Here is a 27,307-nt window from a genome sequence, read left to right as displayed (position 1 = left end):
AAATTTATAGGTGAAAATGTTACGGTAAAGAAAATACTATTATTTATTGGTTCCATGAAGTTGGCATTTTACTTACAGAAAACCTTACCCACCCATCTTCCCAGGGCTTTTCCAGATGTTTGTCACAGCCCTGGAACTGTCTCAAATCTCCTATAAGATATGCAAAGAGGTGGAGCTATGAAGAGAGTGAAATAACTTCACATTATGTAGAGTTTGAGATTGGAATCCAGAATCTGATGGCCTAAAAAAGCCTTCACTGGGGAGTTGTAGAGGCTGAAAACAAATCGTGATAATTTCTGTAGTAGAAAAAAAAAAATCCTCCTCTTTTTAGCTTTCTTTCAGCTGCTGTCTGCATGCTGGACAGTACAGGTGGGTGTCTACTACAGCGCTTTGCGGTCTGAGCCTGAGAGTTTCCTGATGGGCTGCCTAATGTGAAAATGCAGGAGAACCACTAGTTTGCATTGTGGGCAGTGGGCAAATGCTCACAGATGACAGACATGGCTTTCAGCTTGTGCTTCTCTGTATCTCTTCAACCCCACAAAAGCTGCCTCCGTTCATGGCAGAGAAATTCATGTAGCCATGTCAGCACATACAGGTTGAAGCTGTGACTCCAAGTGGAACACAAACTTTTGGTTTTGGGTGGCATTACATTCCCGTAAGTACTTGAAAGCAACAGTGGTTTGTATCAGGGTGCTTATACATACAAAATTAAATATGTGTTTGGGGGAGCTGGTAGATGCATCTATTCACCTATCTGGGTGTTTGCAAATATGGAAAAACAAGTATTTGTTTAAAATATAGAAAACGGAGGGAGGAGTAAAAAATCGTTGCTTGAAATTGGAAATATTTGCAGTCTGGTCATATAGTTGTCTGTAATCTTTCCAATGCTTTTAGATGTGCTGAAACACTGCAACTATTTCTGGTGCCTCTAGCATGAATAAAGTTTGAACTTATGAGCATATGTTTAAGCTGACATGAGAATTAGCTTTCGCTATGTGTCTGCTTCTATCCATTTATAGCTAATGAAAATATCTCCTTTCATAAGGTCCCAAATGTGTTACTGGGGAGTTGTAGGAGGGACAGTCTTAGCATTTGAAAAATCCTTTCCGTAGCCTGTAAGCAGCTTTTCTGTGAGGCTTAGTCTTGGACTATATTTTGTTTAATCCTCCTCCATGCCTGTAACTTACGAAATCTTACATGGGGCTGGTGATGGAAGACACCCATACAGTCCATATGGCATTTGTCTATCTGTCAACACAGAAATAAACATTACCACTGGTTTCTATTGCAGCTCAGAAACTTTTTGCTGTAGGTATAAGTTTGATGATTGAAATCTGTATGGCTGAAAGAGGCAATGGAAACGTTCCCAACTTTTCCTGGCTCCGATGGTAGTTAGAGCAGTTTCAGAGAAATGTCAGGTCTGCCATTGCACGATGACAGAGTTCAGGCTTGCGTGGGTGCAGTGATGTGCCAATGCTGAGGTCTTCCAAAATCCTATCCCACTTATCACAGGCTTGTGACATGTACATTATTTTCAGGATACCTTGAAAATTTCCAGTGGGTTCAATCATCAGCGATTCAACTAAGTACATGTTGTGCTCAGTGCTTCAACCTTGTGTAATTTGCAAGTGGTGGTATGGGCTAGTGGAGAGAGCACATGGTTTGGTTCTCCACTTGAAGGAAGGGTCCTTCTCCACTCGTGTTAATAGGGCTTGAGACCTGATTCGTTTTGGCATGGCCTCGCAATAATTGCCCTCATCTTGCACAAGATGCTTTGTTTGTTTTACGTGCCGCTGTTGGGTAGATAGCTTGCCCTGCAGGCAAAAGTTTGAGTAGGCTCTGAGTGCTTTCGGAAGAGTGGCTTAGCATCAGCGTGTGGGCAGCGCACGGCTGGCGCAGTTTGGCTTTGCCACCAGCAAAAGCCCCGGGGCTGAGCGGGCTGCTCCGAGCCTGCGGTGGGCACGGGGCCGCGCTGGGGCTGCGGGAGGAGGCTTTGCCTTGGTATTCCTGCGGTGGTGAGCCGGGGCTGGCAAAAAGAATGAGTTAAACGTACCTCACAGGTTACATGGGCGTCTTTCTGTTGCTGTTGTAGAGGGTGTTAGTACTTTCTTTTCCAGCTGAAACGCTAAGGCTGGATTTTGTGCAATCTGTAGGCTTCGCCCAGCACGCTGCTATAAGGCACGTACCAGTGTCATATCCTAAGCAGAACTGAAAACGCCGAGAAAACCCCTTGGGGTTTAGAGCCTCAACATTGCCCATCTGTCACTTTTCTTTAAAGTTTACCACGTATCTGTTTTCACTTCTCTCTTTGCTTTTTTTAAAATCCATTTTCAATATCTGAATTATTTGAAGAAGCTTGCGTCCGTCTCCGGGCTGCCTACCATTCGAGGCCGTGCTCTGGTTCACAGGAGCGACAGGGCTGCAGCGAGCCCCTGAAGGGCACAGGGGGTGGGCAGAGCCCACCCTTCGGAGAGCTGCTGAATGAACTGACGCCAGGTACAAGGATGCAGCGAACAGGAGCAGTTGTTTGCTGAGCTCTTTGTGTTTCTGACGTGGCCTGTAAAGCCCCTTTGATATTTTCTCTGTTTGAAAAGTCCAGTGTTTAATCTAAAATCTGGATTCGTTGTTTGTGAGGGGGAGGTATGCTTGTTTATTCTGAAGCCTTTTGGTAGCCTGAGGAACTCACCGTAAGGAAGAAGTCTCACCTTTGAACATCTCTGGGTCCTGTCGGAGTGGTGAGGGACCCGAGGTGCAGGTAGCTCCAAACCTGAGTTTGGGCGATATTTAGTCACGGTGCTTCACCGGAGTGCCTGGGCAGAGCGGGCAGAGGCTGAAGGAGCTGAGACACCACATGGGAACATGTTCCTTGGTCCACGATCGGTCTGTAGGGAAGGGTCAAGACAGCTCAAGGACCTGAAACCCAGGCCACGTCTCCAGGGAGGCTGTAACTAGAAATAGCAATGAGCAAACCTGAGCTGGAGACTGCCCGGGGAGAGGCAGGAAGCTCCACTGTCTCACAGAGAGGAGCTGGAATAAAATACCCACCTGAGAGTTCAGAATACACAGAGGAAGTTAAGCTAAAGATGCAGAAGGATCTGCTATTGATACTTTTGTCTATGGCTTTAAAAAGAGTCCCGTGCCTGCTGCATGGCATGGGAAAATGGAAAAAATGAAATACAAACTTCAACTGCTGCAGTAAGGCTCTGTAGAAACACCTCTCTGTAAGGCTGTAAGTCAGGATAAAGCTGCAGGAGTTGTTGTGACATGCCTTTGAAATAACCACCGAGTACCGTCACCTCAGCTTGAGGGTGATGAAGAGGGAAGGTGATGGCACCTAGCAAAAGGTAGCAGCCAGCCTGTGGAAACATTGAAGGAAATAGGTCACGGGGGAAGGGGCTGGAACTGTCGTGCACCTTCCAGAGCTGCAGTGACTACGTGCTACCTGTCCCTTGGGGGGAGAGTCATAAACTGGGCTGTGGGGATGCGGCTGAGCATAGTGAAGGCTACAGAGAGTGTATATCCCCTGTGCTGGAAGGGGAATCGAAGATCAGGATTTATGGAAAGGCTTTTTTTTTTTTTTTTTTTTCTCAAGAAGAGCTTGCTCTGTCACAGAAAGGTTTTAGGTCTGGGGAGATCAAACACCTCTAAGCAATACGCTGCAGAGGACCACAAAAGAGAAGGAGTTTCCTCTGCAGTGAGACAGGGCATAAAGGCGTGTGCGGTACAGTGGGGAGCTGGTCGGAGAAAATCCCTTCTTTGTGTGAAACCGCAGTGGCAAACTGTGAGACAGACGTCTCTCAAGGAAGGAAATCCGTAAACCTCACTGAACAGGGTCTGAAAGCCCTTCTGGGGAAGGATATGTATGGGGAAGGTTCTGCAGAGTTGGAGGGATGAGAAAACTGGACGTCCGTGCCTCCTGGAATGGTGTATGTATGTGAGGGAACTTTAATTCCTGTATGGAATTAAATTCTGTTCTTGGGGGGGACCCCAGTAAAATAGCGTATGGCTTTGGTGCACTTGAACAGGCAGAACTGGGACAGGCACAAAATGGGCAAGTTTTCTGACCACGTCCCAGCATTGCTGGGGGACAGCAAAAGGAGCTGCCGATTTGTGAGGGTGATGGCCCTAAGAAAAGTGAGGGGACAGTCAGGAACTTGACAGCCTTTCAGGGAGCTGTCTACCCCTGCAGGGCCTGTCTTGCCAGAAACACAGAGAAAAAAAGCCAAAATAAATAATGTACGTTGCAGTTGGGTTGATTTCCTGGTATTCTTGCAACAGCACTGGGCAAATTACATTTTAAAAATGTAGGAATGACTGATTTTGTTTCAGGATGCAAGGACCTGTGGGTCATAAATTCAAGTCGTCAGACCCTGTTATCTAATTAATTTCATAAACTGCTCAGCTGGCTTAAAGCTGTCCAGGTTTCCCATCCCGTTACGCTTCCTGGCAGGCTGTTTCAGAGTCTCACTTTTTCAGTGATTAAAAACATTCTAATTTCAGCTCAAATATATTTGTAGCCATTGCATTCATTTTGTTTTATCAGTCATTGACCTTAGCTTGATGTTTTCTTCTCCGTGTTACTTTTTCTCACTGATTCATTTGGGGAAGTCATACCCCTGTGAGCCTGTTCTCTTCAGCTCAGGAAGATAAGTTGTTCAGCCTCTGCTCATGACACAGATTCTCCGTTCCTCTAAACAACCTCTGAGCTGCCTCTTCACTGAATCCTCTGTGAGTGAGCTGCTCCTGAACACTGGTAATCGCAATTGCAGATAATATTCTAGATGAAATCTTGACAGTGCTTTCCACAGTAACATTAATATTTTATGTTCCTTAAACTCCTATATTCCTTGAACAGATTCTGGTCTCAGAGTGCCTCATTTCTTTTTCTGTTTAATGCTCTGAGAAATTTATCCTTAGTTTAGGGCTGGTGGAGTACTGTTTCCTTACTCTGACATTTTGTCAAGAAACTTTAAAAAGCTTCTATCAAACACAGGTTTCATTTATTTTTCTCCTGAAGAGAAAATCCATTTTCTTTTTTCTTTCTTTCTTTCTTTCTTTGTTTTTTTTTTTTTTTAATATATATAAATTGAAAGGAACACTGCAGTTTAAGAAACCTCAATTTTCTGTTCAAATAATGGGTGTAACAAGAATTTTAATGATGCTAACTAAGATGCTTCAGATGAGTCGACACTAAACACCACACTAAAAGAAAAGGGAAAAGAAATGTTCTTAAAGTGATTGGAAAATGTAGACTTGGGAACGGAGAGATTTAGAGACCATTTTTGCAGATTGTAACAGCTTGATAGTTATGTAAGATACACAGAATCCTTGACAAAACAGGTTTTTTAGCATCGGCCAGCAAGCAGCCAGAATATATGCGTGGGGGATAGCTATTCTAGATGTAATCGGCAAGTGCTTGATGTTGGAGTGGGTCCATCTAGGATAGTCGAATCGTAACCGAGAGTAGATAACCTTTCGTGGTTACCAGAAGGGGCAAAGGCACGGTTTGATGTGTAGAAATAGCCTTTCATAAAGCGCTTTATTTTTCTGCTTCACTTCCAAAATTTACATGTCCTCTGGAAGCCTTGTTCAGGGAATAAAACATGGTATTTCGCATTAAATTTACAGAGGCTCAACTGTTCTTGCATTCTTTAAAAGAATTTATACTAAATCTTTCTGGCATATAATGTCACTGTGGGGAGCGTTACAGATTGTGATATAACAATCACTTTTTAATTACTGCGCCATTAATTCAGGCTTCAAAGAGTCTAATTTATGGGGGAAAAGTCTGAATTATTACCCCATGCCACATTTGGTTAAACAATCCTTCCTAAAAAAAGTAGCAAACTGGGATACTAGTGAAGAAGCAGCAGCTTTTAAGCTGTAGGAGCGCTGGCCATCGGAGCTCTGCAGTAAATCTGACCAAAAGCATATTTCACCTCCTTGTTTGACAGAAACTAGTTTGCTCTTTCCATTTTCGGAGATGCCACGGGTACCTAAAGCTTCTGAGTTCCTCTCCGTGCTGGTTTTGCAGTGACTTGACAGCTCAGGCGATGTCTCTGCTATCCCTGTCCTTCAGCTTCATGGCTGTCGACTTCTACAAACTCTTCTAATAGCTGCAAGGAAAACAACAAGTTTCCCCTGCGCTTAGCTGAGCTCTTTGTCAGGTTGCAAATATTTATTATTATGTTGCTTAGAAATCTATGTCCCGCTGGGAGGTGTTTCTAATTGCCACGTGAAACAGTGTGCCAGCCAGTCCCTGTAAGGTTTTTGGATGAGATAGGCCTGTTATCCAAAATACCTGACTTTGAAGGGGAAACGACCTACTGATTTCAATAATTCTGCTTAATTTTTCGGAGCGGTTTATTGGTGATGCTAATATGCAGCTCAACTTTATTCTCATTAATACTATTAGGCCTAAATTGAAAAACTCTGATTTTAGTGAAAGTTGAATCTCTATCCTTTCTCCCATTTGTAGTTGTTTATTATTATTTTTTAACTTTCTATAGAAGTAGAGCTGGAATTGCATATGAATATATAAACCCAGTAATTAAAATAAGAATTGTACTACATTGTTAATTTAAAAAATGAAATAGTAAGCACGTTAGGAAAGGAAATACAAGGATACTTGTATTGTGAACCACAAAAAGATTTGTTCTTTTGTGTAAAATGAATCTGATTAAGGTCAGCCTGTGAACAGAAATGGTTCCAATCTGCAAGTGAAAAACTGCACCACTGTCTGCACGAGAGATTAGAGCTGGCTTATTTTTATTCACATTTGGTCAACAGATGGTCCAACTATTCTGTGGGCATTCTGGCAATGTAGAAGTCTGCACATCAATGACAAAAAAAACCATCATACATCTAAGTAAAATGTCAGTGGGCACCTTGGTAGAATGAATACCTCACAGTGTCAGCTTCTTGAAAAGTAGCCTAGCTGGCTGACTTGAAAGGAGAAAACCTAGTAAAACCTCGTATTATTGCTACGTTAGCCAATACCATTCATTCTGATAAGACTGAAAGAACAGAAAGGCTACGAGGCAGACATAGCTTATATAAAAGATAATGTTATTGGCCTCTGGCCAGAGCAGTTAGCTAATATTTGCTGTCTCACTAGATTGTTACCTTAGAAATAAAATAAAATAATAATAAAAAAAGATATGTTGTGAATAATTCTGCTCAATTGCATTTGCTAAGAATGGTACACGAAAGTCATGTTTCCCTAAACACAGTAGGAATGAGCAACAGACGTTTTCTAGCCTGACACTCCTAGGAATATTGGCTCTTTTTTCAAGGTTGCAGTTTTGATGTACCGCTTATCTGGCAATATGGCATAAGGTATTCCTCCTCTCCTGCCTTCACGTCACCCTCACACCTATGCCACGGCAGTTTTCCTTTCTCTAGCCCCTCTTCCAGCTGTGTCTTCCAGACCTAGGCAGCTTACAAGGAGAAGAACAGAAAACAAAAGTGGGCGTCAGAAAAACTTGCATCCGCACAGCTAAGAAGCTGCACGGGGTGAGAATTCGGGTGAAGGGGAGAAGCATGAGGAGCTGTGTGTGGATGGCACTCTGCAATTTTTGTCCTGAAACCCAGCCTCTTTATGGCTTGGCCATGACTGCTTCTCTGCTTGTGATCTCTTTCCGCTTCTTACCCGTACTCGCAGAGGTGAAACCAGCTGTAGTCCCACTTGCTTGATGTGTAGTTGGTCTCAGTGACATCCCCATAGCCTACAGGATTTAATTTGCGATCTACCTGGAATGGGCCCCTGTGTTTCATAGGCACCTGCAGTGGTCCTCCTGTGTGGAGGGGCAGAATTCTCCGCTCTGTTCCGCCGCCATCCAGGAGGGGTAGCAGTTAACGTTATTCTCAGTCCTGATGTGCCGGATGAATGTATGAAGAGCAAAGGCAACCATTGATGGTAGCCATTAATACTTTGTAAAATGAAAGTACAAACCTTCCTTCTTTCTCTGATGGAACTGAAGTTGATTACGTTTTCATGAGATGGTAATACCAGATTGTAGCCTACACTTGCTTTTACATCCCTTTGAAAGGGCAAAGAGGGGTGAATGTATTCAAGCAGCTGTGCCTCTATAAACAAATGTACTGGCACACGCTGCTGCACCTATAACATAGATAGTAAATACTAGTAATGTATTTGACAGCTTGCCTAAACTGCACAAAACTGACAATTGGCTGGCAATACAACAGTTTATTTTGGAATCTGACTGATTTTGTTCCTAAATGACGGTAATTTTTTGATGGTGTTTGGTTACAGTGTTGACAAGGTGAGGTTTTTAGCTGACACTTGTTTTTAATTTTTGTAACTGAGCTACAGTAGGATTTTAACAATGCACCTAATTACTGTGCATATTCAAAAGATAAAAGAGTGCCCTTAATGTGTTATTCATAACATGGAGTATGAGAACATTATAAGGCCAGGATTTCCTTTAAATATTAATTTCATGGTAGCCATGGATGCATTAGGCTCTTCTAAAGAACAAAAACACTGAATGCAACTCTAAAATTTTCTTCCATATGGTTGACTTACATAAATGTTTTCATTCTCTAGAATGGAGGAGACAGTAAGAAATCTACTACAGAGCCAAGGATCCCCAGGCCAGAATGGAGAAGGAACTGTCAATATCATGAAGGTATATCAGGTATTAGTGACTTACTGCCTGTTTTCTTGTGTTAGAAAAGTTCTTTAAAACAAAAATCTCACTACTGAGATAAATGAGACTGGCATTGTTTCCTCTATTTGTTATATTAGTTATGAATGTGTGTAAGTGGCTGTTGGTACCAGCTACATTTTTCCAGGTGTTTTCTCACCTCAGTTACAGGTTTTCCGTTTTTGTTGACATTATTATTTGCAGTTGTTGCTTCTCACTCACAGTTAGCAGGGGACAGTGAAACTAGTTTTGAAGGCTTTATTACAGTGTTTATTATTTTAATAAAGTCATATATTCTGGCATCCCTAAAAGACATAGATGTTTTTGGCAACTTGACCTTCAGACTGTGATGGATAATATTTATCAACACATATTCTTACTGGGTTTGAGATTTCCTTACGAATCTGCATAATTTCTTCTTACTGCTTGTAGTAGGTGCATATTACTCTCCTGCTGTAAAGGGAGAGTCTCAGGACAGATTATAGGAGAGCAATGATTGTAGAGGTTTTCAAAGGAATCAGGTCTGTTTATGCTGTTTATGAGAAATAACACTTTCCTAATGTACTGCTGTGTTCTGGAAGCAGGGAACATGAGGTGGTAGAAAGCCTTTTTTTAGTCTCTGGAAACGGGAAGATATACATCCCAGTTAACCAGATTTTCTGCACATTAGTTCTTAAAAAAAGCACCTAATGAAGGTCAGTCCTGTGTTTTCTCATTTTAAAATAGAATAAGCATTTTTAAAGGATATGAAATGCTGAAATAATATGTTAAAGTCTGCCACCAGGTAGCAATCCTTCTGATAAGAGATTTTTCATAAAATCGTAGTTACCTTAGTCCTTTCTAGCAACCGATGGATCAAATATACAGCTATACAGCTAAACAGAAAAGTATACTGGAGAGTATTTATCACTGTAATTGAATTTTCATTTTAAGTTGGAATTGAGGGGAAAAGAATCTTTAGGTTAACCTTCCAAAATAATCAATTTTTCTTGTTAAAATGATAGCCTGTAAAATTTAATTTCAGGATGAATTAAACTTTTTGTTGAACTCATGATAGAACCATTGTGCTTTCAGAAACTGGTTATAAAAGCATCTATATTTTACTCACTGCCCTTTGGGATGTGAAAAGGGAGCTCAGTTCCCTCCTGTTGGTACAGAGTTTAAATCAATGTTTCCTCCTCACTCCTGCCGCTATACAGTGGGCATTCTGAAGTGGGCTTGGCTTCTGTCTCTGCCTTGGGTGGATTACATGTTTGTCTGTTTATAACAGATGCTGGAATGACTTTATTACCTGCTTTTCTGTGTACTGTTTTACCCTGGAAACCACATTAAGGTGGTACCACAATTTGTTTTTAACTTCTTTGACGTTTTGTGTTGTGTTTGTTTTTCTTTGAACTTTGAAGAAAAGTAGGAAAGTATTTTTGTTTCAGTCAGACTGAGGGTTTGGGTGTTTTCTAGGTTTCTTTTGGGAACAAAACCAGAAAAATACTAGCCATGTGGTCTTCTGAGATCTGAAATTTCATGTGCTGCTGTCCTAGAGCAGAGATAAACTCATCATTCCCATTTCAGTACTTTTATATATTTTTTTTCCTTTGTGTTTTATTTGCATTATAATTTTTGAAAAGAGAAAGAATTTGTTGTTTATTTTTTTTTCCGTTCTTTAGGGCATAGACATTTGTTGTCTCCTGCCAGCCAGCAGAATGGGTACCATGGTGTGTTTGATGTACAGTCAGTCTCATGCGCTTATTTTCAGTCCAACAAAAGAAAAAGTTCTGCCCAGTTAGTAACAAGAACGATTCCTATTTCCTTTCAGCTCTAGCAAACAGCCTCCTCCACCTAGCAAAGTGCTCTCTAACACTTTTTTCCCTTCTTTCTGGACGTGGGCTTTTCTTTGAATCTGCTAGGTAGTAGTCCAGGTTTATTCCCCAGACAGAGCCTAGCTCTCTTTTAGAATCACAGAATTATTTAGGTTGGAAAAGCCTTCTAAGATTATCAAGTCCAACCATTGACTGTTAACCTAGAGTGAAGCCACCTCCATCCAAGGACCTTCAAGGACCCATATGCCTGTTATTCCGGAGTTTTTTTTTAATTGTGTGCTCCACATTGCATAGCAGCTTTCTTCTCTTCCTGCTCTCTTCTTGTTCTTGGGGAAGTTTTACTGTTTGTTTTAATTTGGCTCATGGTATGCAAGTCAGCTTGCAGTTCAGCAATTTTCATCTCCTCCTTATTGCCAATATGTTGTTTGCCTTGCTTATGAATTTCTTTTCCCAATTTGTGACTCAAAAGCAATGGTTTTTCCTTTCCTGAAGGAAAGTCTACTGCAGCTAGTCTACTGCATCATATACCAGTCTGTGATGAGTAAAATAGGTATAAACATGGAACATTTCCATGAATGTTGTGGTTTATTCTTCCTGACATACCTTTTGTTCATGTTTTATGCCAAACTTTTGAACAGTTTGTTTACTGAAAATGTTAACGAATGGCTCTATTCACATGCAAAAGAGAGCATTTCTACCCTCCCACTGTTGTGTAGGCTAGAGGTGTTTGTTTGTTTGTTTGTTTGTTACTCAGTCACCAGGTAAAAGCTATGCGGTGATTTTGGCAACGATCACATGTAATAACAAAAGTTAATACTTGAAAGACTCATTGAAACAAATAGTTGGCAACAACTCTGCAATCTAAAATGTTCATAAAGTATTTTAGCATTGAGAAACATTAATAAAGTATTGTATGAATAATGGATATGTTACTGAAACAAACTGTGGAAATCATGGACAAACATATCATTGAAATGTATGATGAATTTTATTGCAGATACTAAGTCCAGGTTTGGCAAGAGGCACAAATATTGTGACAGAAACATTTCATTTATACCTTTTTTCAAATGTGCTCGGACAGGTTTTTGATATATTTATATGGGTAATTCACAAATGGAGGTAGAACTTGAAAGTACAACCTAGGTAATGTTTCTTTATACCCTGATGTATTCAGCTTTTTGGGAACATGACAACCATATTGTCATCCTGTATTTGGGAGTGAACTATAGATGTGAGCTAACACATGAAAAAAGATTTTTATGACATGAATAGCAAGTGATATATATATATATACACAAAACGTATTGGATATATAAATATTACCATTGTTTTGAAAGCTATCCTGTACAGTCAAGCAGCTACCTTATAGAATGTATTGGCAACTGTTCTTTGTAATTAGTATGATATGTTCTGCGATCAGTGCTCTAGAGGATTAGATTTTACTGCTGTTTCACAGCCACGTATTTTGTAACAAATGAGGACATGTACTAGGAGATCTCCAGCATGACATATCAACATATGTCCCATATTCTTTGACACCATGGTAAGCTACTTTTAGTGTGTGAAGCCTGTTCACATTAATATCTGAATAGTCATAAAAGATACCTCTGTGCAATAAACGCTGTTGATCTATTGACCGTTGTCTACATATTTGTTTTTTTACAAATCTAATTATTGTTCTGGGATGTATGAAATTGAGTTCTTATTATAATATCAATACGTCTGACTCCAGAATAAATATTGTTGCTAATGAACATTAAATGTTGCATAGTGTTTGTGTTAGAAGAATAATAATAAGATAGAGCCCAGAGCGTGCAGTATTATTGCAATATTATGTTAGGTCTTGTCAGGATTCTTACTTGAAGCAAAATATTCTAACCCCTTCTGTAGAGGTAGCTGCCCTGTGGGAATTTAATTTGCTGGACTTACAGATGGACGATGTGATTTCTTTGGGGTAAATGACTTCAGAAGCGGGATTGTAAATAAAATTCATTGTTATCATTCTGCATAATAATATCTGATGGAAAATTTATAATGAATGCTCACATAAACGTAGATAAGAATATGTGTTGTTTGAATTGATGTGAAGCATCGTGCTTCTTTCACTTCTTATAATGTACTTGACTAAAAGGCTCTAGTATATAAGAGCTTTTAGGTTGCTTCCAAGAGGCATTATCCACCTACATTAAGATCATGAAAGGCCAAACCAATACCTTATGTAGTACTTTTATTGTCATTCAACATGCTAATACTTTATCTAAGAGGGAAAATGATCCCCAGAAATAATTGTGAGCAGTACCTGAAGCCAAGAAGTTAAAACGTGCACCACTGCAGACTTTTCTTCCTAGTGTTGTCCTTGTCTTCTGGATATCAAAAACTAGTCTGTTCCCTGCCGGGTCGCATTACTGGATATCTAGACTCTTACCTGATTACAAATCATGCAAACAAAGTCTTTCAAGTTTTCTTTGAACTCCTTTTGACTTTATCTGTCACCACGTAGTAATCAAAATAGATGAGGAAGAGTGTTTGTTGTGAGTTTATGATTTGTTTCAATTCAGGAACCATCAATATATGCACTGAAGCTCAGAACAGACGTGGCACAGTCACATCAGAGAGGAGAGGAGGGACGACAATCTGCTGTTTAAAGCACTGCATTTGGGAGACTAGACTTTGATTCCTTCGTTTGCCACAAATGTCTCCATTTCCTTGGACAAATAAACTTTATCTGTCCATCTTTTACTTTGTCTATAAAAAGATGGTAACAACATGCTATTTAATCTCAGGTATGTTTAAAATGTCATCAGTATGTATGAACTGCTATTTCTGGTAACAGGAACTCTTATAAGTACTGAGCCAGGTAATGAATAGAAAAAGAAAAACAGAATTTCGATATTTTTTGGTAATCTTGAAAAAAGGCATATTTCTCCCAAAGAGTTTGCTTGGCATACAAATACTTCTGATAGGAAAGGAGTCAATTTTGAAGTGGAGCTTGGATGGTCTTTGAGTAGAGTTGTGACTTACTTAAAAATGTGGAAGTGAGATTTGCTCGTTTTATGGAAATGAGCACTTGTGACTAAAACCATTGCAGCCTTTTCTGAGCCCCACTCTGCTTCTTTGAGATTTGGTCTCCAAAAGAACACTGTTGTGAGGAGCAGGCATGGTCTTTTGCTCGGTGGGATCTGAAAACCTGGGTTTTACACAGCCCGAAGCCCATACCAGTCTAACATCACAGGCCCTGTCATGCCTGAACTTCTGTGCTAGGAAATTTGTTGGGAAGAAAATTCCCATGCTGTGGTCAGTGCTGTTGAGTCATCACCAAACGAAGTCTGGTTGAGAGACTGTAGTGGGATGCTTTGTAGTGGGATGCTTCAGGTTTCTTTAGCCCAGGGTGCAACAGAGAACAGCAGTGTGATTCCTTCCAGTTCTTTCTGGTAGAGGTATGTGTCCTGTCTCATTTCTGTTCCTCTGCCCACTTCTGCACCCGAAGCGACATCAAAGTGGTAGCAGACACTCTGAGCAATTGCAGCCTGAGCATTTGGATGGGCTCTTCTTGCCGAGTAAGAGCTGGCTGGGTGATGGTGGTTCAGCTCTGGTCTTCTCCTCAGTCAGAGGAATGACAAGATTTTGGGAAGGAATGACTTCCGAAGAGTCTTCTTAGATTTCCGTGTGCACCACGAGAAGAATGGCATGCAGCCCCATGGGGGAGGTCTGTCAAGATTGCAGGACATCACCACCAGCACAGCCATCTGCTTCGCTGCAGTAGCTTTGAACAAAAGAGAGTTCAGTTCCTTTTCCTGCCCTCTTGCTGGTATAAATATGTGTACACGCTCCTGCTTTAATGAAAAGTAGGAAAGGAGATAGATGAATATTTGTCAAGAGTGTTAATATTGATAACTTCAATATGAAGATAAAACAGTGCCAATTCTGCAAGCCCTCCAGCTCTTGGTCATGAAGGCTGCAGTGTTTTGCCGATTCCTTTCTGAAGCAGGTGTCAGCAAGGTGTGACTGCATGGGTGATGCAGGCACATTTCAGGTGGCATTGTTGGGCAGATCAGCCCAATTTTTTGTCTGTGTTGTGTGGAACAACAAATGTGGAACAGTTGTTGTGGCTGGCACTTGTAATTTGCACAGCCGTTGGTGTCAACAGGTCTTTCAGGAGAAGAAAAATTTTATCTTTTGGCAATATAATTTTATCGTAACACAAAATTATGCAAGTTTGATGTTCAGGCCGCTGATACGTAACATTTTATAGAAGGGGCATGGTCATGAATTGAAAAAAAGGCAGTAGTTGAATTCCCTAGCTGAAATCCACATAGGATTTTTAATGCTAACTGCTGTTGCAGAGAGAGGAAATATATCCTTAAAATTAAACTTACATCTCTGCATTGGAAGGACACACAGGAGACTGCATCAGCCAGGTCCCCTCGGCTACTAAGGAGAATATCACTAGGCAAAGGCTGGCAGCTTTGTGTCTCCCAGAGAAGGACTGAAGAGCCCCCACCCACGCTCCTGGGACCTCCACCGGAAATCCTGGGCGGTCAGCTATACCAGCATCTGCTCTCAGACCACTTTTCAACACTGAGAAATTCAGAGCTAGCTCTGTAACAACTAACTCCTTACAGCTTTTCTTCTGGTAGCCTTCAACCAGTGTGCAGGGACTCTGTTAGATATTTGTTCCCCATTTATCTAAATCGAGGTTGGATTCTTGCCCCCAAAGGGGAGCGATGGTGCTTCTCAGACACTGCTCAAAACGACAACGTCGCTGCAAGGAAGTTGTATGCAAATAGTTTTTCCTTTTTGATTGTTTGTTTGTAGTACAGTAACGAAGCAGTGGAGTTATGTTTAACATAATGAAGTCTCATAACTGAAATTTGCAATTTGTGTGTCTGTGTTTCTCAGAAAACAAGCTGCTCTTTCCTTCCTGGGATTTTCTATATATCTTTAGTAACAAGTGGTGGAGATGATACTGTTATGTATTGTACTGATTGTAACTCTCTGCTTAGATTTTTCTCTACAATACAGAATTTGTCTTTTGCAGTATCTTTTGCATGGCTCTAAGATGCCTCTGCCTGGTAGTCCTAAGAGACTGCAGTAACCTCCAGGAGTTTATAGCACCTATCAGTTTTCAGATAATCTATCTGCTGCTTGGAGAGATGCCAGTATCTTGGAATGCGAAGGCCAATTTGTTGCTCCTTATCTGCATGTCTTCCTTAAGCAGGTCAGCTCCGAGCTGCCAGCAGCAGCTGTGCTGGCGCAGGGGCTGAGGGTGGCCCACACTTCGGCAGCGGGAGGAAGCAAGCCTGCTGCAGCGCACTCGCTGTGGGACCAGCACCACTTGCAGCCCTGCTCCGACTCTCAGCAGAGCAGTGAGATCCCCAGGGAGTTGTTGTCATCTCCCACCTGGCGACTGCTTTCCGAGCTCCCAGATCTGTAGGGTGTCTCCTGGCTCTTGACCAGAAGATTTTTATAGGCTGGATCCCTGTTGGGATCCAGAAGTGCTTTTTTGACCTACACGGCATCGTGCATCCTGGGCTGCTATTGAAGAGCTTCTAGTTGGGCAGGAGGGACGAGCGAGTAAATAAGAAGCATCTTTATCTCTCTAATCCTTTCGTGGTTTCTGAGAGAAAAAAAAAATGAATAAGAAATAATAAATAGAGTCCAGAAAGAAAATTAGAAATAAGAAATTAGCAATAGAGACTGCAATCAGCTGCCTAGTGACAGAGAAGTTGAATTCCAGTTTGTGTTCCGTGGTATTCCAAGGATGGGTCTTGTACATGGCCAAGTCACTTGCTCTCTATTTCCACATCTCAGTTAAAGATATTGCTCCCTCTGCATTTTGAACTGTGATTCATTTATGTTTGCAAAACACCAGTAGGTAATGCTATCTTTTAAATTGTAAAAGATTGAAAAAAATCTAGTCAAAATTTTCCTTGTTCTCTGAGAAAAAAGGAACTTAATATATATTCATAGAAACTCTCTTCGAAAATAATTTAAACATAATAACACACTTACAAGTATACCAGTACAGGTATATCTGTTCTGGAAATAATTTACAGTACTGATCAAGAAAAGCATATATATATTTTTTAATTCAGTTTAATGTATTTGATACACACTATAATAACAGATTTGAAAAGGTGGAGTTTTGATGAGATCGATGATGGTTTTTCCTGTATTATATTTTTTTTGTGAAGATGCTTTTGTGAAGATGTTTGTTTCAGTTGTCCTGACAAGATTGTGAGACAAACCAACTTCGTCCTGCAATTTGCAAAAATTGCCTAGTTATGTAATAATACACGTTTATTTTTTGTCCAAATCACACAGGTAGCTTCTTAGGTCAGCTTCAACGTTTGTGCTTATGGTGGGAACAAGTCAGTTAATGTATTGCTTTCATTCCAAAATACTAGTTAATACTTGTATTCAGGTTTGTTCTTTAGAGCTTCTTTGTGGTATTCCCAAGAGAAACAATGTACAGAAAACTGGATCAACAAGTGTAAGTTCTCAGGAGACTTTCTTGTGGTTGAAAAAAAATTTGCACTCAAAGTTTTTCATTTCATTAAAAAGAGCAATTTGGCCTTCATCCAAGTAGTAAAAAGATATTATTTTTAAAAATGTGAAAGGGTTGCAAAGGGAAGAAAAATAGGCCTGTTTCTAGCAATTTAACTCCAGAGTAAATCTGTTGCCTTAATTGCCATCACATAAAATTTACCCAGTTTAATTTTCATAATGGTTTGGTTTGTTTGTACTTCAGTCAAAGGTAGATATTTTAATACTGTCACTTCAGTCAAGTGTAGTCACTTCAACACTTACAAACTCATTCGGGAAAGTTGAAATGCTGCATGTAGGTTTCCTGTGAAGAAAGATGGTTACTTCAAGTGTGGTACTAACGAACCAATTAGTAGGAGAATATCTGCGTGAAAAATCATGCTGCAGATTCTTCTCATAAAGCCGTATGAAGAAGAAACATAAGAAGAAGAAACAACTTAGCTCTCGAATACCTTCTTTCTGCCAATTGCTGTTGAATGTTGCTGAAGCCTTCCATTTTGAAAAGGCAGTGACACAACATGCAGACGTGCTGCCACCTTGCCCTGCCATCGACGTGCCTGAGACCTGGCGTGCAAGGATCACCTCCAAAATTGTCACTCTCTGATTTCGCTTCTGACAGCTGAAGTGCCAGAGGTGAGGGTGCTGCTGATCCTGTGAATGCCCATTTACTAAAGTCAGGATGGTGTCGACAGCAATATTTGGTCACAGGTTGGTGCAGTTCCCTTTGGCACCCAGGACGGACTCTAATCTGGGGACGTCAAGACAAAAAGTTCCATCTAATCTTTCTGATTTTCTCAGTTCACTTCCAAGTGAACTTCGGTGCGAAGGTTTTCTTCTCTTAGAGTCCTTTTTGATTAGAACTTTTTCAAAACTACTTGTTTCTGATGCATGGAGCAGCCAATAAAAGCATCATCAGGAAGTTTATTAATGTGACTGCAGAACTGCTCATAGGGGTGGTAGCCTGCACTGCTGAAGAGAGTTTTGAGTGAAGAATAATATCTAGTACATTGAGATTGATATGTGAGCGGTAGGAGGCTCGTATCAGAAACATAAAGAAAGTACTTTGTTCTCTTATCCATCACCCATATTTAATCTAGGGAATGTTACTGCTCACTCTGTTCACTCTGTAAGTCAAAACCAGAGATGAAAAAGAAGAACTTTATATGTTTTTCCTGACAACAGTAATGTTAACCTGTGAACAATTTGGGATGTTTGTGTAAAATGTTGTGATATATGTGCATCCCTTTCTTTTTCTTCAATTTTGTCAGCTTGTTCGGAACAAAAGCTGTTGGCTAAACAAAAATATATTATTATTGCATTTGCTGATGTGCTATCTAAAACAAAGCTATATTTTAGTCTATCCTTCCACTGGGAAGAAGTGAAAGAAGAGAAAACAGCTGAATACATAGATACAAGTAAGCAGGGTAAAACAGAAGTCGTGTTTGTAGCCTTATATTGAGAGATCATTTAGATTGCACAATCTCGTTGCGTGTAATTTTTTTTCATTCTAACTTGATTGTTCGGTTACTTTTTTTTTTTTAGACCTGAGTCATGGTGCTCAATTGGATTGCCATTAGCAAATAGAGCAAATAATAATAAAAGAAAAAAGTTGCAGCTAGAACAGACATATTCATGTCACGGTGACATCAGTAACTACTCGTGTACAGGGCATCTTGCAGGAAGCACTTAGTGAATTCATCAGTCCTATTTCATATTGCATTGACTTAATGTACAAGCGTCCTTTATGCACTTCAGGTTTTTCCAAATGAAATTGGCCCAAAAGCCTATCAGAAGAAACTGCAAACATGTCAAATTGCGTATTTAAGAGGGATTGAGCCCCAGTAAACAAGTGTTAATTATGATAAAGGAAAAAAACATTATGGTGGGAGGAAAAAGAGGAGCAAGGTGCCACTGAAAAACAATTTTAAACTTGTTGGAATGTTAAGTCAGTAGTCCTTGGAGCAAATGCTGTCTTTTTCAGCTTCTGCAGTCAGATTGTTGGAGCTAGTTGTGCATAGCTTGGGGCTGTTTTTTCCTGAAAGTACAAAGAAACCCTCATCTACTGTTTTTGTCTACACTGACAGTCTAAAAATTCTTGTTTCATATTGCTCACTTGCAGTGAAGAATAGTGCTGAACACTAGGAGGTCTGCAGTGGAAATAACACTGAAAGTACATAATCTAAGAATACATCAAGACTATAGAATGGCCTTGCAAGAAGCAGCATTCAGAATTTATTATTACAGACACAATGCTGTATATGGTTTTGTAAATTGCAGTTCAGGTTTGTAGGTTAAGAGTCTGTCTTTATGATAGCACAAGAGAGCGTTAGAAGTGTAGAACTGAAGGAATTTACCTGAATTACCAAACTGAGTTACTGACAGCTCAGTACCTATCTTACTTAGAAAGTACTGCAGAAGCTCCTGAGACATGCTCATGAGAAGTGCTAACTGGTTTGAGATGCTGAGCTAGCCAGATAGCTTGGGTTCAGTATTGACTGGATTCTCGGGCACCTCCAAGTACAATCTGCTAGTAGAGATTTACATTGTGAAAGATGCTAAGTTTCTTCTCAAATCAGTCTTTATAGCCATTTATAAACACTATTTAATTATATGTCTTACATAATTTTTTTTACTCTGTCATTAAAGTGTTTTATTTGGAAAAATACAGGCACGAATCTCCAAAGAATTTGAATTTGTAACCGTTATAAAACCATTGTCTAATAAATTCCAGAGGTTGAAGAATTAAAAGGAAAAAAAAAAAAAAAGAATGCTAGCATCACAATCTGACACCCCAAATGGAAAAAGGGATAGCTTGTATTTGAGGGATCTTTACTGTGTTGCATCTGAAACACTTCACTTCTGTGGAGGGCTTGGGTTAATCACCTGAGAATGATCTCTAGCTCCTGTAAGTAAAGATGTCATTTATAATTATTACTTATCAGTTTCCAGACAAGCAATTCATCGTCAAATGCTCATTGAGGAAATCAGCATCTCAAATATCTTGATCTTTTTTTAATTCTTGTTTGGTTCAAGCAGGATTTTGTCACGTGTCCTTGTGAGATTGCTGTTTATAATCAGTACTGTAGAGTATAGATCCAGTTAGATCAGGATAAAACTATGCTATGTTATATTATAGCCACTTGTCTGGTGAACTCTGGAATCTCTCTGATTCAGGAGAAGCTGGGTAACCTGTTCCAGTGACCGTATGACCACTCTCCCCCAGTGCAGGACTTTGCATTTGCCATGCTGACAGCTATGGCATGTGCTCTGCTGCTGCTGGTTCTTTTTGTTTCATGTTTGGTGAGAGCTCCTCCTGTGGGAGCCTGTCTGCTGCATTAATGGTGTTAATGACTTCTGTTTTCTTAAAGCTTTCTCATTTGTGTAGGCAGTTCCTGCATGGTAACATCTCAAAACAGGAAAAACTGGAACATAAGGTACCCGAGGAACTATATGATCATTTTGTATAATGTATTTGTCCATACTACTAGAGAAAAGTCCTGATTCCAATTAGTGCCTATTCATTTTTTTCATTATAAAAAAAAGAAAATCTAGAATAGATTTTTTGGAGCTACCTTTTTTATTATGATTCTTTGCATCATCTGACTTTTAGCCTTCTTGTTTTTAAATTTTGTAGTTACAAATTGAAATATTTTAAATTGTGTTTATTTTTTATTCCAGTTTTTGCACGTGTGTGTGTGTGTAGTGTAATTCCTAGAAACCATCTTAAGAAAGATGAAAGGCCATGGAATGACAAGCCATGGTATTGCCAATAAAACTTCAAAAGTACATTCGTTTGTGAGATTGCAGTGGTTAAGAAATAGCTGGCTAAGCATCCCTTTGACATTTGGCTGTTCCCCGGAAAGGTGACCAGACTCAGAGGACAGGCATTGACCACGGCTCCCAGCCACTAATGCTGTGTCCAGAAGGTCAGCCTGTTGCCTTCCTCAGGATGAAGGAGGAGGCAATTCCTCAAGTAAGCAGTTTGGTGTCTTTCATCTTCTTGCAATCTTCCACGTGATCTTTCCTATCACTTTAGTTACACTCCTTTATTTATAAACAGCAGAAACACTTCTTTGCTCAGTGTTCTCAGAGGTGGGCAGAAGGGGGAAGACTGGCTTAAAATGCTTATTTGTATTCCTACATATTCCAGGAAAATTATTATTTGGAATTTCCGTTGGCTTTCCTGCTCTCTTAATTTATTCTTCTCACTTATATTTATTAGTAGAAAGAGGAAGTATTATACTGTTCTTTCCTACTTGATCTAACTGAAAACCAACTTTTTGATGAGTCTCAGTGAGGTCGCTGTATTGTACAGCTTCATAGATCAATGTCTTCAGTGATTTATACCTTCCCATTGATTCTAGAAAGCTTGCCATTTCCAGACTGCCGGCTGTGTTTTCATCGCTTGTTTTCTATTGGCTGTAGGGCCTACAGTGTTTGATCAAAAGGTTCATCATCAGTGTACTATTTGTTTGATTTATAGAGCAAACAAAGCATAGAAATAATGATCAGGCTAGGATGTCATGTTAGATTTGAAAAGTAATGTTGGCTTCAAAAAAGCAATGACAGTTCAAACCAGTTTGAGAAGCTTCCACGAGGTGGGACTTGATAGCAAGTCTCTCGTTAGTTTCAGTGGGAACGGGTCCGTAGTGAGCTGCACAATCCTAGTTTCCTTTTAGTAAGATTTGAATATTTAATGTTCTTATTGTCTCTTTGTTAACACAGAGCATTAGAGATGTGGATGAGTCTTTACTGTACAATTCTCACCAGGCTGCTGTGCTTGCATCCTCTTATGGTACAGACAAGTGTCTTAAACTCTTAGTGCTCTGGGGAGACCAAGCTGGGCTGTTGCGCATTTTTTGATGCCCAGCTTACTTCCAGAGTACAGTTTCCATCTGCTACCTTTCAAGAGAAATGAAGCAGCATCGATCAGAAGGACGACACTTATTCTGCCTTTGCAGGACTTCCGACCCAAAGTATTTTGCTGTTCAGCTTGCAAATCCAGCCTGCCTTTAGTTGTGCAATGCATGGGGTGCAGAACAGACACATTGTAGAAGATTCAAATATGGTCTTTGTTCCAGGTAACTCCAGCAGTACAGGAAGCTAAGGGAAAAGAAATAAAAAAAGAAAGCTGTTCCATGCCGTTGTTTGCTGCCTTCAGCATGCTCACTCCAGAGCTTTCTGTAAGATTTGATCAACATCATGTAGGAGATGCATATTTCCTCTTGCAAAACAGTCTCTCTGTCTCTGCCCTCCCTGTCTCCCCCTTGCAGGCAGCTGCCTTTGACATTAGCTGGCTTATCACTTTTAAGAGGATTCTGTCATACCAAAAGCCTTTGTCATCCTCCCCCTTACTTGACTTGATTTTAAGCACAAATAGTATTTATCCTGCACCTTTTCCAGATAGGGTATGTGATATATCGGGGCCTTTTTAGCCCATGAAACACTGAAACTAGATTATTAAATATATGAGCTGTATTTAAACACTCAAGGAGGGGTACAGTGTTAAGTGCACATCATAGCAAAGCAGGATGTGTAGTCTTCTTTATGCCACTGGTGCGCAAAATTCACCAGGTTTTGTAATTAGAAGATGAATTGGTTACTTCTTTAGGTGATGGACATCTGGGATTTACTCTGATTGAAGTTGCATTACTCCTGTTCTGTGACGAAATCTCACAGCCTGTGCTTTCTCCTATCTGTTCTACCATTGTTAGCCACATCTATTACGTGTCAGTCTCTCTCCTAAAAATAATTGTTTGTTTTTGAGTTACATCAGAGGTACCTTTGTCAATTTTTTTTTTCTGAGTTCATTGAAATACTTTATGTGAATGTACTTTTCAGGGTAACTTGAAGGGAAAGGTGTTTAATGGCTATTCTATAGATGCTTGATTGTTGTACCAGTGAGTAGCAAGCAAGAAAAAAAGAGAACTATAGTTAAGGTTCCCATGTGATCAGGATAACACTAATGCTGGAAACCTGATGGAATGGCTCTTTGAAGTCAATGTTTTGAGGCTTTGTGCCTCATGGTTTGTGTAAGAGTGTGTAATGATTAAGCCCATAGCTTATAAAATTGATTCTTGATTAAAGTTTTAACATGGTAATAGTCCATTACTGAGCTAGCTAATTTTTAAAAAAGGCATTGTTAGAATTGTCATTCACAGTGCTGATTTTTAATTCAGTTGTGTTTATGGGTTTTAATTAAGATAATCTTTTGCTGTTAAGTCTTTGAAGAGTTATCAGATATTTGCACAGTTATTCAGGCTGGACAGTTCTTCATGAAAATACATATTTTTATGTCTAGAGTTTTTGTTGGCTGTTTTTGTAGTCTGGATGTTTTGCTTGCTCTATCTCATTCTCTTAACAGAGAACTCGGGCACATAATTAATGGTGTTAGTAGCATTCAGTGTTCAAATCTAGCATTTTTATAGACATCTTGTAAAACCGAACAGCCGTAAAGCAGCTAATAATACCCAGTCTGACTGACTTGTAATAGACTGGGGCACTTCGGAAAATTTTGCTGTCAGGTTGATTCTCTCTAGTTGTCTGTTAGTGTGGGTCTTAAATCAGTGTTCAGGTAGTAGCTTGGTTCTCAGCCCATTATTTAGTAATTCAAATATTAGCTCAAGATGAAGAAAGGTGAAATACATCAGGCATGAACATATGTTAGCTTTTCCTTAATAAACTGCTTTATATCTCAGTGGCAGAATGTTTCCATTGAAAGAAGATACACTCAATTTTCATTGCAACCTTAAAAGAAGAAAATGCAAGTTACTCTATTTAAAAATGATAAGTTCCAAATTTTAAAAATCTTAAGTAGATGTAGCAGTTCATTTGTGCATACACTTTTGTAGAACTGGCATATCAGCATGTTTAATAAACCCTTCATGACTCCATTTATTTAGTTCTGTAAGTCACAATTTGCTCTGTCTTTTTTTCATTCATATACAAGGAAGATTTGAAGATACTTGCATAGTTAACTTCATTTCCACCTGTGAGTAATGACATTTTAAAAAATCGTTTCAGGAAAAGCTGTCAGAAGACAGTAGGAAATGTAAAGAAGGCATGGAAAAAATTCACACAGTAGTAGATGAAGATTCAAGGAGTGAAAGCAGCAGCACTGAAGAGGAAAGAGAAAAGACAAAATTGCTATTAGAGCGTTTGAAGGCTCTGGAGGTAAGAAATACAACAGTTTCACACACAAAAGCCCACCTTGTCCCCTGCCTCATTCTTTTATTGTCACTGAATCTCCCCTGTAGTATAAATCTAATCTTTCACAGTTCACCTATACTCATATTATGGGATATTTCTTCTTTATAATTCATTTACCAGGGATGAATAAGAAACTCATTCTTAGTATCACTGAAAGGATTTTTCTCTAATGTCGAGCATCATATATCTTTATAAAAGTCTTCATACTTGATTTTAATTCAACTGAGATCATTTAAAGAGATTTTTTTTTTACTGTTTTTATTTCAATTATTAATATTTTCGGACAAATACAGATGATTTAACAACTGTCATAAAACCAATGCCGCTTCAATGTAGTTTATTGCTCAACGTGCTCGAAGGCTCGGCTCAGGTCTTTTTACTGCTGGACTGTGGAAAATCTGTTTCTTTGTAGACCACAAGGAAAACTGCACTCTTCACATTTTTAGTCCAGTGGAAAATCAGGACATGCAAAGTACTGCATCTTGTGGTACTTACTAATCATAATCACTAGAATTCAAGATGGTTAAAAATTCCTGAAGAAAAAGTTCTAGTTTTGTTAGGCAACCATGAAGAAGGTGCAGGTAGGATTGTAACCACTATATATTTATATATGTATGTTTACATATATGAACTTACTTAGTTCTCCCTGATAGAAACATGGATTTCAATGTGTATAAAACATTAAGACTATGCAGAGTTTAATATAAATTAAAACTAGTAATAAGACATTTTGAACTTACCAAGCATTTGCTTCATTCTCTTCTGTTCAAGCTATCTATGTTGTATTCTGTGTATTTATAAATGAATGCATTACAGTGATTGTAACGGCCTTTTGCCTAAGCAGGCTCTTGGTAAACAAGGTCTTCATCACTTGGCCTTATACATTTTCAGTTCAAAGTGACGGCTCTTTTGCATCACAGTTTCTATTTTTGAGTTATACTCTCATCAAAATAAAACTCTGGATTTTTGTTCTTGAGGACTTTGTTAAAAGTAAAACATGGACAGTTATAACCCTGTTTGGATCTAAATACAGATTCTGAAATCTGAAAGGCACAGAAAGTCTCTGTAGTTTTTCTTTCCTTTAAAATAATGAGCAATTTGTAAAGTAAACACATTAAATACGTTCCCAGAGAAGCTGTGGATGTCTCGTCCCTGGAGGTGTTCAAGGCAAGGCTGGATGGGGCCAACCTGATCTAGTGGGTGGCATCCCTGCCTATGGCAGGGGGTTGGAACTATATGATCTTTGAGGTCCCTTCCCACCCAAGCCATTCTATGAATCTATGAATATTAATTAACCTTAACTCTGCACAGAAACCAACTGCGCAATAGGAGATTTTTAAGGTCCATAAACCACTGATAAATACACAGTTTACTATAGTCTTGCTTTATCTGTCAGTGGAGGATGACTGTATGTTCTTTGTGGTCTTTAATTTTCAAATACGCATGACTTGTGTTTACTTGGCCAGAATCTTAATCAGTTTGCATGACAGTTTCAGTTCTTTATGTCCCCAGTTAATAGGAAGTTGTTCAGCAATGTCACGGCCTTTATCAGCTGTGGCAAACTGCCCAGATATGTAACATAACATAATGGACAGACAGACTCCAGGCCTGGAAGGTGAGTGAACAGGTCCCCTCACTGATGTCAGTGCTGTGCAGTGGCTTGTTAAAAAAACACTTATTAGTGAATGCCAATACTTCAATAATTAATCTACATAAGTAGTCTAAGTACCTATCAAAGTTGAAGGATGAACTGTAGGACCATCATTAATTGTGGCCCAAGATAATTAAAACAAAGTGTTGTTAATTGTGTGTTGTTTAATGGCATATATTCTTGCACTTGTTTTTTCTTGTGAAGAATATAAATTGTAATGTCAAAGACTCTATGGTTTATTAATTGAGACATACTTTTTTTTTTAGTTAGATGCAATCAGCAGTTCTAATCCTTTACTATTTGCAAAGTAATTACTCTAAATATTTTATTAGTCTATATAAAAAGGAACGAAAAATTGCTGTTTGCTAGTTCCTGTGCAGTGGGTGTCAGAATCTTTAATCTTACTTCACATTATTAGATGTTACAGTATGATACACAATTAATAAAATCAGCAAGGCTAGTAAAATACTTAGTAAAGTTGGTCCTCCATCTGTGCACTGTAGAATCTGAACACTGCATATAAACAGAACTACTGAAAATGTGGGGCCTAACTCATTAATACCTCTTACTATAATTTCATGAATATCAGCACTTCTAAAAATCTATTAATATGTCTTCATATAACTTTGTATTTTATTTAGTTAGTTTGGTTTTCTCCTGTCCATTTTACCAGTTTAACCCATACCAGGATGTAGCCTGGTCCTAGAACATTCCATCGTTCCTCCTTACCTGTCCTACTGCTGGGGTGTGCTTCTCTTGAAGTGAGGGCCTGTATGTATGTATGTATGTATAAAGGGATATTACAATGTTCGTGTGGGGAAAAGTGTGAGGAAGTGGTGTAATGTTTTTGTTATAGAAAGGTTTTTATTCAGTAGTTGTTTTTTCCTGGTTAATACCTTTTCTTTACTGGCCATATTCAAACAAAAAAAGTTGGGTAAGTCCAAGCTGATTTTTGAGTGGATGAAGAGAAAAAGAGAGAAAAGCTATCCACCAGCACAGGAATAAATGGACAGTTCAGCCAGTACATATACAAGATAATAGATTGTTTTTTTGTTGTTGTTGTTTTGTTTTGTTTTTGTTTTTAATATCTACATGGGGAAAAAAAAAAAGCTCCTGTTCCATGCATGAAATAGTTTTTATCTTGTCCTTTGTCAATTACTGCTATGGTAGATATGAGGTGAGTGGTGGTTTTCTTCAGGAAGTTCTGGCAAGGTGAGGAGAGCTGTAGTCATCTTGGACTGTCAGATATTTACCAGCAAATTATCGACTTTAAGTGGAAAAAAGGGCTTAGGCTTCATTTTCAGAGAAAACTTTCTTTAAATGACTTCCTTATCAGTGGGGTTGTATTTAACATTTCTTTTCTTATACTTGGGTGCTGTCAAATGTATTGCCAAATAAATGTCTGTAATACGTAT

The 27,307-nt window shown here is 39.3% G+C and overlaps 1 protein-coding gene across 24 annotated transcripts in view; it reads left to right on the top strand.

Moving 5' to 3' along the window:
* Nucleotides 1–27,307, top strand: part of NCKAP5 (NCK associated protein 5) — a 438,779-nt gene that overhangs the window by 292,963 nt on the left and 118,509 nt on the right. For 22 of the 24 annotated variants that reach the window (XR_007169250.2, XM_013186421.3, XM_066999996.1 and 19 more), the window contains 2 exons: nt 8,570–8,660; nt 24,056–24,205. Coding sequence is in view for 23 of the 24 variants with exons in the window: in XM_013186421.3 (XP_013041875.3) it covers nt 8,570–8,660; nt 24,056–24,205 (241 nt within the window). In the remaining variant the exon portion in view is untranslated. The remainder of the gene's footprint in view (nt 1–8,569; nt 8,661–24,055; nt 24,206–27,307) is intronic. The other 2 variants (XM_048079594.2, XM_013186432.3) reach the window with 2 other exon arrangements.

Source organism: Anser cygnoides, chromosome 6 (genome assembly GCF_040182565.1).
Source record: "Anser cygnoides isolate HZ-2024a breed goose chromosome 6, Taihu_goose_T2T_genome, whole genome shotgun sequence".
Lineage (NCBI taxonomy): Eukaryota > Metazoa > Chordata > Aves > Anseriformes > Anatidae > Anser > Anser cygnoides.
The sequence above is the reverse complement of the archived record's forward strand: the minus strand, read 5'-3'. Positions and strand labels throughout refer to the sequence as shown.